The sequence below is a fragment of the Mesocricetus auratus genome, unplaced genomic scaffold, assembly GCF_017639785.1.
Source record: "Mesocricetus auratus isolate SY011 unplaced genomic scaffold, BCM_Maur_2.0 Super-Scaffold_100676, whole genome shotgun sequence".
Classification (NCBI taxonomy): domain Eukaryota; kingdom Metazoa; phylum Chordata; class Mammalia; order Rodentia; family Cricetidae; genus Mesocricetus; species Mesocricetus auratus.
In genome coordinates, this window is record NW_024429266.1 from 83,476,653 (window position 1) to 83,494,311 (window position 17,659).

The 17,659-nt window shown below is 43.4% G+C and overlaps 1 protein-coding gene across 12 annotated transcripts in view; it reads right to left on the minus strand.

Moving 5' to 3' along the window:
• Map4k3 (mitogen-activated protein kinase kinase kinase kinase 3) overlaps positions 1 to 17,243 on the minus strand; it is a 150,161-nt gene extending 132,918 nt beyond the window's left edge. For 2 of the 12 annotated variants that reach the window (XM_040739002.1, XM_040739000.1), the window contains exon 1: positions 16,944 to 17,223. In XM_040739002.1, the coding sequence (XP_040594936.1) occupies positions 16,944 to 17,039 (96 nt within the window). In that variant the 5' untranslated portion in view covers positions 17,040 to 17,223. Of the gene's footprint in view, positions 1 to 16,943 lie in introns of all 12 variants that reach the window. The other 10 variants (XM_040738991.1, XM_040738995.1, XM_040738994.1 and 7 more) reach the window with 10 other exon arrangements.
• Between the last annotated feature and the right edge of the window lie 416 nt (positions 17,244 to 17,659).

The following is a 17,659-nucleotide window of genomic DNA, read 5'->3' on the forward strand; positions in this document are numbered from 1 at the left end:
AAACTACCCACTCCTTGTGCCCGAAAATGGACACAGGAATCTGAAAATGAAAAAGGATATGGCGGTGGTTAGACTGATAACCCGAGGTACCTTCTCATTCCCCTGTATATGCAACACTACTCTCACCTGTTTGGTCAGAGAACATTCAGTGACCTGTAAGAGCAAAATGCCACCATGTCACAGGTGTACCCACGACACAGGGTACACTCCAATGTAACACTGCAATGGACATTTTAATCGATGAGTCATAAACTCCTTTAGACAAATGAAAAGGTTAGAAAAGACCTTTGGCCTTTGAACTCAGGCCACAGATGTGTATTTCCTTGGTCTGCCCCTCTGCTCCCCATCTTTCCTTCTCTGCTGCCATCCCAACCTCTCCCCCAACCCTGCCAGTCTACCACTTCCCGAGACACGGATCAAGAGGACAGTTCTGTGGAGATACATCTCAATCTGTGAAAATCTAACTCCGCATCTTGCTTCACTCAGTTTCCTTCTCCATCCAGATCGTCAATGCCCTCATCTTCCCCATCATTAATCTAACTCACAGCACCACCTTTCACTGTTGCCAGGATATGCCGCCGCCTTTCAGGAATCTTGGAATTTTCACCTGTAAGCTTGGGGCTGCCACCCTATACCACACCTACTGACTATCCCCAGGAGCTAAGAAATAGGCCCTGTCCACCAGTAGCTCCCTACCTTCACTTCTGTTCAAACATCTTCAATGGTTCCCTTGTCCCTATCCTGCCTAATTTATACTCTGGAAACTATATGGCAAACTGTATTCTGGTCTAATCTAGCTCAATACAGGAAAACATGGGATCTGCAGCAAAGAGGACCTGAAGTTCACTCTGAGTTCAATTTCTGCTTTCAGAAATTGAGTACGTGCCTGTTACTAGACATGTATTTGATTTTCCCCTCTTTGTCTTATCTTTTCATTCCTAACTGTGTCAGACCTGGATTTTCTTGTATGTTATCTTCGAGGAGTTTCGTAGCTTTTCATTTTGTATTTGTAATCCTCTTTGAATGGACTTTTGTGAGAGTTAGAAGGTCTATGTGTGGACTGGTGGGCAGGCAATCCTACACACTTCAGCTTCCATTATCTTTAAGGGGCCTGGTGCATAAGGCCATGAGGGCATATTAATGTGAGAACACCTACAAAGCCACACCTGGCACACAATAAGTACTCAGTATATGGTACTGCTATGATTTTTCTCATTAGCACTCAATTTAAGCCATTACTCTTTGAAACGAATAATATCCTTTAGTTTGACCCATATTAGAACAGACCCTTCTCTCTCCCTCACTCAGCATAAGACCCTCTGTGACCAGTACCCACACAAGCTCTTCTTGCTCACACTCCATAAAGTCCTCATCTGCAATACTTGCCTCTAATACAATGTTCTTCTATTTCACCTACTAAATCTAAACCACACTTCAAGAAACAACTTCCACCCTCTCTCCCCTAAAGAGTTTTCCTTATAGGGCCATGTACTGTAACCATTTTTTATGTTTCCTGAGAATCACATAGTTACTCAGAAAATGTTCTACATTGCCTAATGCTGTGATTAAATGAGTTAGTACTATACCCACTATTATCTACCCTCCTTGAGATGATCTGTCTGGAATCATAGTTCAGCTTAAGTGTTCAACAAAAGCCTTGGAGACTAACAGAAGGACAGAATAACTTGGAACTAGAAGGACACAGGAGAACCGAACTCTTTGTCAATCAAGTATAGAAGATGTCACCACCTCCTCTCACCATCAGCATGATTAGTATTCTTTGCTAACTAGTCCAAGAAATTAACCCCAAGGGCAACAGTAATTCACTCTTATTGGACTCAACGGCTCCCAGTCACTATCTCCTTAGTCTCTGGCTGTATCTGACCTCACATCACTGCCCCTTTGCCACGTGGAGACACCAGGAGAAGAACACCATACACCTGCCAAAGACACTTCAGAAGAAACTACCCTATGGAAATAGCCATCTCTGGAATTCTGGCTTCCAGAATAATTTTCTGTTATTTAAGCTATTCAATCAACTCACGCCTTTAATCCCAGCACTCGGGAGGCAGAGGCAGGCGGATCTCTGTGAGTTTGAGGCCAGGCTGGACCGATAGCCTCCAAAACAATACAGAGAAACCCTGTCTCGAAAAAACCAAAAAAAAAAAAAAAAAAAAAAAAAAAGAAGCCAGTCTTAAGACCATGTGTTACATAATTCCAGTTATATGACATTTTAGAAAAGAAAAAATAAATATGTAGCATGTATAATATGTAATATACACATATGTGTGTTTGTATACCTACATACATATCAAGAACTGATTTGTGAGGGAAGGGAGAACAAAATGAATAGAAGAGTAGGGCATTTTTTTAGGACGGCAAAGTTGTTCTGTAAGATGACAGAACTGTGCAACACGGTCCCTCCAATGTAAACTGTAGACTTCAGTAATAACCCGGTCCCTCCAATGTAAACTGTAGACTTCAGTAATAACCCGGTCCCTCCAATGTAAACTGTAGACTTCAGTAATAACAATGCAGCAACTTTAGTTCATCTGTTTTAACAACCAGCACACTAAAGCCAGGTGGAAAACAGAAGACTAGAGCTGAACTTCCACCAGTGATGGCCTGGAGCACAGGCTTGGAGGATGGTCATGGGAAGGATGAGGGAAGGTGAGTGAGGTGCTCCGGAGTCTTAAAGCTACTCAAATGTACACTCAAAACCACATACTAGAATGGAGTCCCTGAATAAAGGTCCCTCGTAGAGACCACACCCTCAGTACAATAAAAACAGATTGTTAAAGGCTACTCATAAGCACAGATAGGAAACAATATAACCCTTCTTGGTTGGATTTTTAAGAGTGTGGGGAAAGGGGGAGGGGCTTTTTAGAATTAAAAATCAAGTCAGGCACAGCAGTGAATGTCTACAATCCCAGCATGTAGAGGCTGAGGCAGGATGATGACAGTAATTTGGAGGCCAGTCTGTGATGCATACATAGTCTGGGGTACCCTGCACACAGACTGAGATCCTGTCACTAAATCCAAACCAAGCAAAAATCCAAAACGAGCTTGCTGCTCATTGTGAACTGGGGTTCCAATCTATGACATTCACTATAAGGACTGGGAAATTCCAAAGTGTAAAATTAACATAAAAATCTATCTCAGAGCAAAAAGGACAGAGGTTTCTGGAGGAGGCAAATTCAAAGCTGTTTTGAAAAGACACATGCTCCCACAACCTGAGTCACAGATCCTTAGGGGGTAAAAAGATTAAATAAGATAAAAATCTCAACAATTAAAAGTCAACCCAGCACATGGAACAAAACCAGTAAAGATTAAACCTGCCAAAACTTAAAATTATAGAATGGCACTTCAAAAGAAAATGTTAAAGAATAAGTTTTAAAAGTCAAACATAAAAGGAGTCAAAACTTAAGTTATACAAATGGTATACACAAATTGAAAATTTCTAAAACAATAAATTCTAAAAAGATAATCACTATAGTGTTAAAAGCAATGGTGACCATGTCCCTCCAGAATCCTAAGTTGAAGCATTAATTCAAAGTATATGGAGATGAGACTGAAGAGATGGGCCAGTAGTTAAGAGCACTGGCTGCTTTTCCAGAGGCCCTGCAAACCTACATGGCAGCTCTCAACCTTCAGTAACTCCACTTCTAGGGCCTCTGGAAACCTGTTTTGACCTCCTCGAGGACCAGGCATACACAAATTTGATAGTTCATAGATATACATGCAGAGAAAACACACATACACATAAATAATAAAATAAAGTTTAAGAGGCAGAAAAAAAAACAACATAGAATAATGAAGAGAAGTGAGATGGGGGAACAGAAGGAAAAAAAAAACTATACACCAGTTCACAGCTTTCTAGGGCTAATGAAACATGTTACTTGTCAGATCTTTACTGAGCAGTTACACACAATATTGTGAAACTTTAGGACACCAGAGGAGAAGAAGGCAATGTCCAAGTCAATCAGGGAGAAGAAACAGATTAGCTACAAGCTACAGATGAAATGACTGCAGGCTTTTTAGCAATACACAGAATCTAAAAAAAAAAAGAAGAAGAAGAAAGTCCCAGCAAATTGCAATGCAGCAGCAAAGACAATAGAAGGATATTTGGGGGGTGGGACTAAGTTTACCTCACATGGTCCCTTACTTTAGAAACTGGAAAAATAAGAAGAAAGAAAACCCTTACCAAACATCCCTTCAACAATGAATAGTTCAGGAAGATGGCAGGAGAAACAGTAAGCCAAGAAACTAAGTCAGCATGAGGGCATTGTCAGACACAGCCATCTCTAGACAGGAGTCCTCGAAGCAACTGGATCATTCATGAACAGCACAGAACCAAAGTAAAAGACACAGCACATACACAGAGAACAGAGGGAGTAACTGGAGTTACCATGCATGCAGGGATTTTATGGGCAACCACCAGAATGATAAAAACAATAGCTAGAACCACTAGGTGTTGGGGAGGAGAGAAATCAGTAAGAAATCTCACCAAATACTAACCAACTGCTTCCCAAGAAGGTCAGAAAGAGAAGACTGGCACTTATAAATTTGGAATATGCTACAGTATAAATTCAATGTGTTCCCATTTCTTTTCAATAACATTATTACATTAAATTCATCCATTGAAGGAGGAGGGTGCATACCATGGTGTGCTTATGGAGGTCAAAGGGCAACTGGTCAGAGGTCATGTTTCTTTCCACCATGGGGACTTCAGGAATCAGACTCAAGTCATCAGGCTTGGTGACAAGAGCCTCTACCTGCTGAACCATCTAACCAGCCTTGCAAATTCTTAACTAGCACTCACATCTATTTTAGATTTCTGAAACATTATTTAATCTCATTTCCCAATATGCCTCTTACATAGAACAGTTGCCAATTATCTTTGCCCATTTCAATCTCACAAAAGAGTGTGCCTGTGTGTGTGTGTGCGTGTATGTGTGTGTGTGTGTGTGTGTGTGTGTGTGTGTGTGTGTGTGTATGTGTGTTACTCTCCGTTACTCTCCCCCTTAATTCTTTTCTATCACTAAACCCAGAGTTCACTGACTAGGTTAGACCGCCTAGTCTGCCAGCTCCAGGGGTCCTCTGTCTGCCCAACACGGGGCTCACAGGAGTGTGCCACTGCACTTGGCTTTTATGTGGGTACTGGAGGAGTCTGAACTGACACCCTCATGCTTGCTCAGCAAGCACCTCACCACCTGGGCTCTCCACCCAGCAGATGTCCTCTCTTCTGAATGACCTCACAATTCTTCACACATGCAGACCCATTTTTCTGTAAGTACTAATCAAGAGCAGCGTTTCCAGGAAGCCAGCTTACCTTTGTCTTAAATTCTATAGTCTAAAGCTTTACTGATGTCCTCTAAGGTAGAAGTTGGACACTTCTACCTTAGAAATTCTACTTAGATGTCTTTTTATTCATATTGTTTTCTTACATGAGAGCATTAGCTACTCAAGATGGGAAAGGAACATAGCTAAACAATCCACTGAGCTGAGCTACTTATTTTTCCTGTAAGGATGAAGCAACCTTAAAGTGTATTTTTCCTTCCAAAGCTTAAAGAAGATGAAATTTGTAAAATGTGCACATATAAATATAACATCTCACATATAAAAATAAACCAAGTGTATAAGGCCATTGTTTTCATCTTTGACATTACAAAAGTGGATTTTTTTAAATACTCATTTTTCTAGTCCTTTCATGTCTGCCAATTTTAAAAGGAGTCCATATGTTCAGGGCTAAAAATGAACAAAGTTAAGCCAAAGGAAGTCAGACATCATTAGCACAGAAAGGACTTTAATACGAACTGAAAATGTGACTCATACAATAATTAATGAACTATCTTAAGTATCCCACAACTATCTTGCTGTAGTATCAGTAGAATAAGCTATGGATAAAATTTATGAATTAAATGAAGTTTTTCAAAGATCTAAATAAATACATATATTGCACTCACAGATGAGAAGATTCAACCATCTTAATTCTCCATAAACTGATCTGCAGATCCCACACAAAAATCCCAGCAGACTACACATGTGATAAAATATTGCTAAATGATGCTCCAAGATTTTTTTTTTAATGAGTGCATGCACAAGCTGGTAAAAACTGACTGAGCTTTAGTCAGCTGTGCCAGTCAGGATATAGCCATTAGGCCATAAAATTCCAGCAAGCGTTTATGTTTACCTTGAAAAGTAATCCTAAAATGTGTATGAAAAAGCCAAGGATGTAAATAGACAAGGCAATTTTGAAAAGCAGAACAATGCTGGAAGACATACACTACCTGGTTTCAAGACTTTGCAAACTATGGTGACCAATACAGTGAGGTAGCCACAAAAGTACAGAGCACAGCTCAGCAGAGGAAAGCAACCCAGACAGAGTCCAGATGTGCACAGCTGATTTCCCCTGAGCTGCCATCCATGATCTATTTACACCCAGGGTCAGAAGATACTTCATGGTGACAGGAATCAGAAGAGTGACTGTGGGTAGAGTGAAGGGGGGTGGCACTAACATGCAGTTTAACTAGGGAGGACAAAAATATGTCCGTGCTCTATCTTAGGGAGACACTGGGTTGCACAGCTGTTGTCAGAAACCATGTAACTGAAGCACATACAGTCTGCATTTCACTGTAACTTTTAAAAGATTTATCTATTTATGTGTATGAGTGCCTGCCTGAGTTTATGTGCATCATGAACATACAGGTGCCCTCAAAGGCCAGAGGGTATTAGATCGCCTGGAGGCGGGGCTGAGATGATTCTGAGCTCCGTGATGAGGATGCTGGAAACTGAACCCAGGTTCTCTCCCATGCGCCGTCTCTCCAGGCCCATGGATTTTTTAAAAAATATACAATAGTAAACAAATTTGTATAATATTTGTGTCTCAAAACTGGAAGAACACATATTACATTAAAAGTATTTATCTATTTTAAAATATTTGGTTTTTGTTATTGTTTATTTTTAAAAAGTACATACATTATAATCAGAACACAAAACATTTTTATGACAGAATAAAAACACCTCACCTGTGCCCTGCTGAGCCACTAAGTCCTTATAGAAATTACCCTCTGAGTTTGTAGCACTTTGCAAGGAAGCCAGAACTTTTCACATCTTCCTAATAATCCTTCAGTCCAAGAAAGGAACTAATTTCTTCCATCCTTCTGCAAAGTCTTATAGGGCATCGGGGCCCCAGCCCTTTCTTCTTACTCCTTGCCTCTTGGCTGCTGTAATCAGAACAAACCTCTCTTGCCACACACTACCACAGCCATGATATACTGCACCTCAACAACAGCCAGGTTCAGTGTCCGTGCATGGAAACCTTTCAAGCTGTCCCTTTCTTAAGTAGGTTCTTTTGGGTGTTTCGTTACAGCCACAAAGTTGGAATGTTTATCCTTAGTTTACTCCAAAAATCTTGTAGCAGTCCCAGTATCCCTGAAACTTCCTCAGATTCTTTTTGGTCCAGAAAGTTAAAACTATTTTCAGAATAATACAAAAATGTAATTTGCTACCATGACACTGGCAATGTGCCTTACTTAGTACAAATCAAGGAAGTAGACACAAAATAACTACAAGTTGCTGTATTCACTGCCACACACTCAGAGAGAGGAAAAAACTGTTTTTACAAAAGAATGTCCTTGTCAGAGTACAAGTGTTATGAATTTTATTAAATCTTGACCGTGGAATACATGCCATTTCCATATTCCATGTGATAAAACTAGAAGTATACACAAGACACATCCAAAGTGCCACAGCTCCTCTGCGTTTGTGAGTTGCAAGCTGAACTAGCCACTTCCCCACGGTATACCAATTTTATTCAAAATGGCTACAGATAAACTGTGGCTGCTCATCACTGGGCATATGGCAGTTTCTTGAAAACGAATTAAATTTGTCGTATGAATGAAACAACTGATAGATAGCTTCTGTGGCAGCCAATGCATCTAGCACTTTAGATTCCTGGGAAAAACAGTTCAAGACCTTGCTAATGAGAGAACATTAATGCCTGTTTGGGCTAGGTGGTGATGCTTTAATCCCCGCACTCAGGAGGCAGAGGCAGGTGGATTTCTGTGAGTTTGAGGCCAGGCTGGTCTACAAAAGGTCTGTAACACAGAGAAACCCTGTCTCAAAAACCAAAAACAAAAGTCTGTTTGGAGAATTTGAAGACCCAGATAACATAGGAAACCTGCATTTTTCCAAATGGCCAAAGCATGATGATAAAAAGAATCATGCAGGATGACAAAGGAAGAGAGGTGGGAACTTGAACATAATAGCATACAGACTGACCACCACACCTCATTCAATTTTTGTTTAGAAAAGTTACTTTTCATTAAAATGCTATTTATTCTAAGGTATTTTAAAATATCTCATATATACTTGTTAGTATGGTAAACAGCAATGACTATCACTAACAACTTCAGGGTTCTCTAGCAAGTATTTCTGTCCTTCCTCTCAGATCCATTCTCATGACTGTTAGAATACTACAGGACACCTCTAGCATCATTCCTCCTATAGGAAAGCCTTCTGTGCTCCCAGCACCCATGCTGTAGGTAATGTCCCCTGGCTTTCAATAAGTTTGGCCCTGTGTTATCCACCAACCCTTTCTCCATGCTCCATCCCATGTGCCTTCCATGCTGGCCAATCCTCTCCTTCAGTTCCCAAACCTCTCCTCATCATTACCCGCACCTGGAAGGCAGCCCACTCTTTTCCCTGCCCCCTCCAAGCTATCTAAATCTTGCTGGTTCTTTGAGACTACCAAGCAAGATGGATGGAGCCTTGAATACGAGGCTTGAGAGTATATCCTTTAATTTTAAGTAGTGAAGGGAGTCTTCAGGCAAAGAAAGGTAGAAGATTTATACAGAAAAAAAAATCTTACAACTACAAATTCCTAAGAAAAGTTTAAACAAAAACAACAATAAAAATCTTACTGAAAACCAGCCACGCAGGTTCAGGTCAAAGGCAGCCAGTACTGTTGCACTGGGAATCCTAACCTATAATCTCAGATTGAGGTAGCTGCAACCGAAAACACAGCTTATTCCAGATTATAAAAGAACTGTAAAAGCCAAACAACAGCAGAAAAAAAAACATGATTCCATCTCTTGAACTTAAGAGTTTTTGGGTTTTTTTTTTTTTTACCCTATTGGTGAGTAAAGACTTTTTTTCCTAAAAACTCAGTCATATTTTCAAACAAGAAGAGTCAAGTGGTGTATTTACTAGAGCTGAGAGTCCCTTATCAAGTATTTTGAACCAAAACATTTTGGCTTTCAACCAAACATTGGAAAATTGCATATCCATAGTGAGAACTTGGAGACAGGACCAAGTCTAAATGTGAAATTGACTTGTTTCATACCCTGTACAGACAGCCTAGAGGAAATGCTACTCAATGTTACTCCATGTTTCTCAGCATACCTGCATTCGGACTGAAACCATCCAGTGAGAGCAGGATTGAATTTCCCACTGTGAGATCAGTCAGTGCTACAGTGCTTTGGATTTTGGAGTATTTTGTATTTCAGACTTTTGGATTAGGGGTATCAAACCCACTTTTAGCCACTAAATCTTTAGTGTAAAATGACAATGACTTCTCATGTATTGAGTAACCCTTGAGCCTTGATTAATATACAGAAAAAGACATTAAGCCTACAGACTTAACTTAGGTCTTAAGATCCTAATGCCTAAGTCACTCTGTACCCACAACTGCCAGAGCCTTGGGACTAACCAGTATCACTCCTCTGCAGAGATTTCTGCCAGTCTAAAACAAGGATCTCTATCCCTCCACTCATGTAGCTGTCATTCCTCTGGTGTCACTGTACTTTTTCATTCTGATACTACCTGAGTCTCTATGTATCAGTAGCTCTTCTAGGCCCTCAAGTTACAGCACTGAATCAAGCAAAACCATTCTAGGTTTATGCTCTATAAGACATGACAGGTGGTAACACATGATATAATGAGAAAATCGGAAAAATGATCAGAGCAGAACTGTCTATGAAGGTAACCAAAAGAGAGCTCAGTGCTCATACCAGCTTCTCTGAATGCTGAGAGCTGCTGGGACATGCAGAGTCATCTTCATGGAGGGCAGTAGGTTGGTATCGGGAACTATCTCAAAGGGCCACTCTGATCAGATGCCACTCTGATCAGATGCTCATATCCCAGGAGAAAGGGGCCTTCCTCTAAGATGACAATCCTATGTTGTTATCTTTTCTCATTCACTTTTGGTGCCAAGTTTTTAAATTCTCATTTCCTGCTATTTCTAATGGAAGACCCCAAATATTCCAGTTCTACCAAACCTAGATCTTCCCCAGAAAGACAGACAATAGTGGACAGTAAGGGACAGAGTTATTAAAAGTGACATCTGAACTTGCAAACACTAACTATAACAGTAATTTTTTGGTTATATTACTCATTACCCTGAGACATGATGACAATGAAAAGACAAACCTTACTGATGCGAGGCAGGGACACAGAGAGTCTAAGCAGAGACAAGAAGTGCAAAAGCAAAGGCTAGTGTGAGAGTAGCAGGAAAAATATGTAGTAACACAACAACTGACCATGACAAGCCTAACACTTTCCCAAGCATCACCATTACAACTGAAGGACCTAAGGCACAGAAAGAGGGATGAAGGAACTGGCCTGGTGTCGTGGAGCTAGTGGTGGTGACAACAGGCAGCCTGGCTTAGATAGATCCCTGACCTTTAAATTGCCATGATGTCACAGCAAGGTCAACTCTGAATAGTATGGGGCATCCAGAGAATCCTGAAGCTAGAACAAGGTTGACTGAGAAAATGAAGACCCTTGTAAAGTTTTGGTATCAAACCATGATAACTAAAAGTAGGCACACATTCCTGCAAATACTATGTAACAAACTCTGTCATTTTACCACTCATAGTCCCTAATACACCTGCCTTTATATGGCAGCTGGTCAATGTATAATGGTTGTTCAATCCTTTCTCACAGAGAATTTACTAATTATTCATTTCAATACAGAATCATGCAGTTAGTGTGCATTTACAGAAACTACTCAGGCCAAGCAAAGACTGGAGGCAAACACCCCCTTCAAGGAATGAGATCTCTTATCTAAATCTGATAATCTGATTTGGTTTGCTTGTTTTTAAAAAAAGACTTGCTAGAGAAATTACTCCCAAACCTGCCTCCCTGTTCCTTCCTACTTCAGTCAGCCCCTAATGCTGGAGACCATGACCTCATGGACTTCAGATGAGAATCTTTTAAGTTCATGACCATTTCTTCTGGACTCTGATCTCTCCAGACTTTCCCTTACCCACACTGCAGCCTTTACTTCCGAGCCAATGACTTTCAAACACAGGTAGATTTTTAAAAAAAGATTAATGCCAAAATTTCCAAACCATGTCCTATAAGACACTAGTCCTAAAGCACCAGGTATTGTGGAGAAAAAGAATCCCAAAAGTATGCTGGGTCAAGCAAAGTTTATGAGTTTTAGTCTCCTAAACCTCTGTTGCTGTTGTTATGGGGCATGTTTGTGTAGACTAAAGGAGGACTCTATGGGATTAGCTTTCTCCTTCCACCTTTATGGAGACTCCACCTCAGGCTGTCAGGCTCTAAGGCAAGCTCTTCTCACCTGCCGAGCCACCCCCCTTCCCCTTGAGTCTTTACTATACCCACGCTGTGGCTTTCGCTGAAGCTTTGGGCATGCTTAGGAATCACCTGTGCACGGACCGTGTCTAATGCCTGAGAGTCTAATCTAGAAGTTAGAGGAGGCTCCAAGGACTCAGGCCACAGCATACTCAAGCCCCAGCACTCTCAAGCCACGGCACTCTCAAGCCACAGCATACTGTCAGAACTGAAGTCTAATGGGTGATAAGATCAGCACACTGCAAAGGGAACTCAAGAGAGCACAAGGTGGCACAGAGCTGGGAACAGCCATGAGACTACAAAATAGATTTCCCAAAATAAACCTAGAAAAGCAAAGACTCAGGAGCAAGAATAATTTGAACTCAGCTGGAAAAGTGTCATGCCTATGAAAAGATTGTACAACTCTGTACATACACAAGATGCAAACAGGATGATCTGTATAAGACTTCCTAGTTTCTCCAAGACACTATGTTATTCTTCTAAATAACAGACCTATGGTCATGGACCTCATTGAGAATGTAAAGAATGCTTAGAATGCTTACGGCAGGGTGGTGGTGGCACACGCCTTTAATCCCAGCACTCGGGAGGCAGAGGCAGGTGGATCTCTGTAAGTTCGAGGCCAGGCTGGACCGACAGCCTCCAAAGCAATACAGAGAAACCCTGACTCGTAAAACCAAAAAAAAAAAAAAAAAAAAAAAAAAAAAAGAATGCTTACAACCATGCCAACCTTTCGACATGTGTCACAACACAGTCATCTAAAGGTTCATAAGAACCACTGATGGCACACACCTTTAATGCCAGCACTCAGGAGGCAGAGGCAGGTGGATCTCTGAGTTCAAGTTTGCCAGGTCTACAGGATGAGTTCCAGGACAGCAAGGGCTACACACAAAGAAATTCTGTCTCAAAAAACAATAACAACAAAACAAAACAAACAAACAAAAAAACCACAGTACCAATTTAATAATGAAAAAAGATTACACATACATATTTCATAACATATGATGATTTTGTCTTGGGTTGCATTCATAGCTATCCTGAGTCACTGGGGCCCATGGCTGGGCATGCAGGCTGGGCCATTTCACATAAGAACAAGAAAAAACACACACAACACAAAGTTTGTTCATTTCAGAGCACTTCATGAGCCTCTTGGACCCCAACCATAGCACATGCTGGTCCCACAGACCCTAGGTAACCCTAGTGCAAATGCTTCATAGCTGATGAAGTCTGCAGTTATTTGTCACTTAAAAGGTACTATTAATTTCTGTTTTGTAAACTGCTCTCAGACAGTGCAGACTAAATGGACAATTGCACTGACTAAAGGAAAAATAAAATAACATTTGTTGGGTAAAAGTCAAGTCATTTACTCAAACCCAAAGAGCAGAAGAACCCGTGATGTTAACAACAGCCTCACACAAAATAGTCCTGAGATCTAAGTTCGTTTTATAAGCTACATGGCTGCTGGATCTCAGCTCGTCAACACCCTGGTTCACTCTGTAACCAAGCTACAAATACAGTAACTGTGTTACTGCAGTGGGTGGAACAGTTTTCAAAATAAAAATCCCTTAAAACACCAACCTTCCAAGAATTACTATAATTAGGTCTGAGTTACTTACTTAATAGAACCACTCCATCTTTAGCACCTGCTCGCTCACCGGCAGCTTAAGGAGAGAAGTGCATCCCCTGACTTTTGGAAACATGATGCATTTTTCTCCAGCTCAGCACCAGCATGTGTGTTAGAAACATCCAACAGCAAAACAAATGTGGAAAATGTGTATCTTCACCGCATGCCTTGGTTGTAGAAGACAAGGAAGTTCCAGCTTTGGGTTGTTTAGCAGGCAGGAGGTATGGTGCCAAACACCACAGAGTTGCTCTGCTTTGGGTCTCTGATGATGAAAGAGTCTGGCAGGCAGGAATCAAGCATCTATTATCTGATGTCCACTGGCAGGCTACAAAAGCACAGGAGGCCTGGCTGCCTATCAGGAGGAAGGAGTCACCAAAGAGCCACACTAAGCTCAGAGTGTGGCAGCAACCCAAATGCTGAAGGCAATATTTCCTCCATGGAAATTCAGTAGGAAATAATCTGTCTATATCCATGTTTACAGAGACAGTGCTTCCCGCTGATGGAGAGAGAACACGGTCTCCAACTGTCCCACTTTGCCATCTACCAACTTCAGAAAGCTATTTAAGCCTCCCTATTCTTGCTTCTTCAACTGCATCTACCCCAAAGGGAGTTGTAGGACTAGGGAGGAAACTTTCAGAAAGTGCCTGCAAGATACTAGGCACTCCATAGATGGTAGCTGGCATCATCCCTAATAGCTGACAAGATTAGTCAATTTGCCATCTCTCTATTACATTTAGGTGTTCTTAGAAAAATTACAGACTCTATTTTTTTTTTCCTTTTTAGTCAGGTAGGTTTACTTCACCGTTTATATGTTTGTTTTGAGACAGTCTTGTTCTGTAACCCACACTTACTTGGAACTCAACATGTAGCCCAGGCTGGCCCTGAACTGGTGCCCAGCATTCTCCTGCCTCAGCTTTCCCAGGTGCTGAGATTACAGGCATATGCTACCAAACTGACTTCTTGAGGTTTTTTAATTGTTTGGTTTTGTTTTTAAATACTGTAAATACCTGGCTAATTATTTTTATCAAAAACATACCAGTACTTGCCTGTAATTTAGGTACAAGATCATCCTTGGCTACATAAAATGTCAAAGTCCATCCTGGGCAAAACTTGAGACCCATCTCAAGAAGTAGACACACACACACACACACACACACAACTTTTGTATACATTGCTACTTAAGGCCCACAGAGTTGAACTTTTCATCTACTTTAATTGGACTCCCCCAGACAGTTTTTAGCTATTTGGATCTGGATAGATTTCAACCTTCTTAGTCAAGACCAAATTTCAAAACATCATTATTCTTACCAGCACTATTCCAAGTCTCCTAACTGCCCTTTCCCTCCAGACATCATGATAAATCCAACTATTTATTTTAGAGAGAGAGAGAGAGAGTTGCACATGTCATGTAACACCTGTGGAGGCCAGAGGACAACTCTGTGAAGCTGTTACTCTCGTAATACTTACTGTGGTCCTGCAGACCTAACTCAAGCAAGGCTGAGGCTCAGCCCAAGTCCAGATCTAAATTGGACACAGTCATGAATGTCTACACCTCTAACATTCAGGGGCAAAGCTGGAGGATTATGAGTTCCAGGCCAGCCTGGGATGCACAGCAGGATTCTCTACATGGAGTACTAAAGGAAAAGGAAAAAGAAAGAAATGACAGGGGGCCTGGAAAGACAGCTCAGCACTTAAGAGCACCTGCTGCCCTTCTGGGACTCAAATTTGGTTCCCAGCACCCATCTCAGATGGCTCACAACTGCCTCTAACTTCAGCTCCAAGAGCCCTCTTCTGGCCTCCAGGGGCACCTGCAGTGCACACACATCTTTTAAGAAAGAAAGGAGCCTGATGGTGCCTGGCCTTTAATCCCAGTACTCAGGAGGCAGAGGCAGATGGATCTCTGAGAGTTTAAAGCCAGCCTGGTATATAACTCAAGTTCCAGGACAACCAGAGCTATCACACACACACACACACACACACACACACACACACACACACCTGTCTCAAAAAAAAAAAGCAAGAAAAAAAAGAGAGAGAAAGAAAAACCCATATCTAATTTCACTCCCATAAGTCCCATAACGAAAAGGCCTATAGGAACCAGTATATTCATAACCATCCTCTTTGTGACTGCTCAGGCTACACTTTTCTCAGATTCATAATGGTTTCTCTGACCTATGAATGGCGCTTCCTCTATGTGGCATCATTCGCCTCTCCCTACTGCCCTGAGCAATGCTGGAGCACCACAACTCATGCGGTCCTATTCCGTGCTAGCAACCCTCACCATTCCTCTCTGAAGCACAAAATACAACTGGCATAGCTGGGCGTTGGTGGTGCATGCCTTTAATTCCAGCACTTGGGAGGCAGAGGCAGGCGGATCTCTGTGAGTTCGAGACCAGCCTGGTCTATAAGAGCTAGTTCCAGGACAGCCTCCAAAGCCACAGAGAAACCTTGTCTCGAAACCCCCCTTTCCAAAAAACAAAACAAAACAACTGTCATAAAATAACTGAAACTGCTATTACAGTTTAATGCTGCTCTTATCAAAAAAAAAAAGAAAAAAGAAAAGAAAAGACTCCAAATGAATCTGGGTCCATTCCCATTTCTAGTTGCCACAACTGAAGTTCACCAACATATGCCTGATAAGTTATATACACCTTTGTTATCTTCAGTACACCTTTGTCTATAGAGGAAAAGTAGTGTGATACGTGAGGGACTCAAGAGCATCACTCACAAAAGACTTGCAGCAGTGTATTGGCTAACCTACCTCCCGCATTCCTTTGAAGCAAGAACAAAACAAAAACCACTGCTTTAGCAAGGGCAAAATAAACTGAAGACTAAACTTTCCAGCGGAATACTAAGTTTCTCCGTGCATCCTCAGGTGTTCCGTGAAACAAGAGTCCAACTTCAGTTACCAGTAAGCAGATACGCAACTAAATCAAGACGGCTGCCACATTTGGCACCATCCACCTCCCTTCTTGGCAGGCTCCGAGAGGCCAGGAGTTGAGCTGGTCTGGGAAGAATGATTTATCCTCCCACGTTTAGAAGTGGTCCCTTTGCAACAGAAACGCTGTACTGCTAATGAATTTTGAATTCTAACCTTGTCAAACCTGTACCCCCCCCCGACCTGATTCACGAAAGAGAATAATCTGATTCCTGTGTGCCACTGACAAAAACAAACAAGCAAACACCACTGTCCAATTCTTTTTGGAGGAAAAGAGAAAAAGTTGCTTCCTTTGCTTCCAAAACCCGATCTCTTTCTACAAAACAGAGTGACCACTTGGAAAATTCCAAGGCAGATGTTAAGAGGTTAAAGGCTAAGGCACAGGCAGATAGATGTTAAGAGGCTAAAGGCTAAGGCTGTTGATGGAGGCTGCTCAGGGTAGTAGCGTGAGACGAAAACCAGCAGGCCCGGGCGAGCAGCAGCTCCCAGCCACCGGCCGAGGATCCACGAAGGGTTGACAAACGCCAAGCCCCAAGCAGCCAGGTTCGTCACACAGACCCTGCCGGGGCAACAAGCGCCCAGGCCGGCTCTGCACTCCCGGGAGCGCCCCGACTCCAGCGCAGCCCTTCCCCGGGACTGCGTGCCGGGGAGGCTGGGATCAGAGAACGCGTCCCGGGCAGGGCTCCGGTGAGGACGCCCGCCGAGGGCTGCGGTCCCACGCCTGGCCCTTTGTTCCGTCCCGGCCGGCGGCGCAGGCCCGGGCTCCGCGGCCCCTGCCCTCACCTTGTAGACGTCGCCGTAGGTGCCGCTGCCGATGCGCTGGATCAGCTCGAAGTCCTCCTGGGGGTTCCGGCGGGACAGGTCGAAGCCGGGGTTCATGGCGGGCCCCGGGTGCCCCCCGCCTCCCTCCCGACCCGGGGAGGGGGGGCGCTCAGGGGGGGCCGCACGGAGGGAGCGCCCGCGGCAGCCCGGCTCCGCCGCCGGTCACAATCGCCCGGCTGCACGGCGCGGCCGCCGCCGACCACGACGAGCCGCCCGGCGTCCCCGCCCCCCCGCCGCCGCGCGGAGCCGGGTCACACCCACCAGGAGAGGAGCGCGCCCGCAGCCCCTCGCTCGGGGTGCAGCTCCAACATGGCTTCCGCCCGTCGCTCCGTCCGCCCGCCCTCCCGTTCCCGGCCCGCGCGCCAATGCGCAGCCGCCATCCCGGAGGCCGCGCGCTCCCGGCGGGCCCCGCGCGCGCTCCCGGCACGCGCGCCCCTCGGGACGCCCTGGACGCGCCAGACGCGCCAGGCGCGCTGTCACAAAGTTGGACGGACGCACTGCTTGGTGGCCCCAGCCCGGAGCCGGTTGTAGTTGCTATGTGCCAGACAGACGGGTAGCCCCAACTTTTTAGGAGCAGGTACTCGCGGGCTGCAACCGAGAGCTCAGATCCTTGTTCCTAGGTTTAGGGGGAGGAGGTCCCCATGAGAAAGGTGAGGGAAGTGACAACTTTGGTTCTT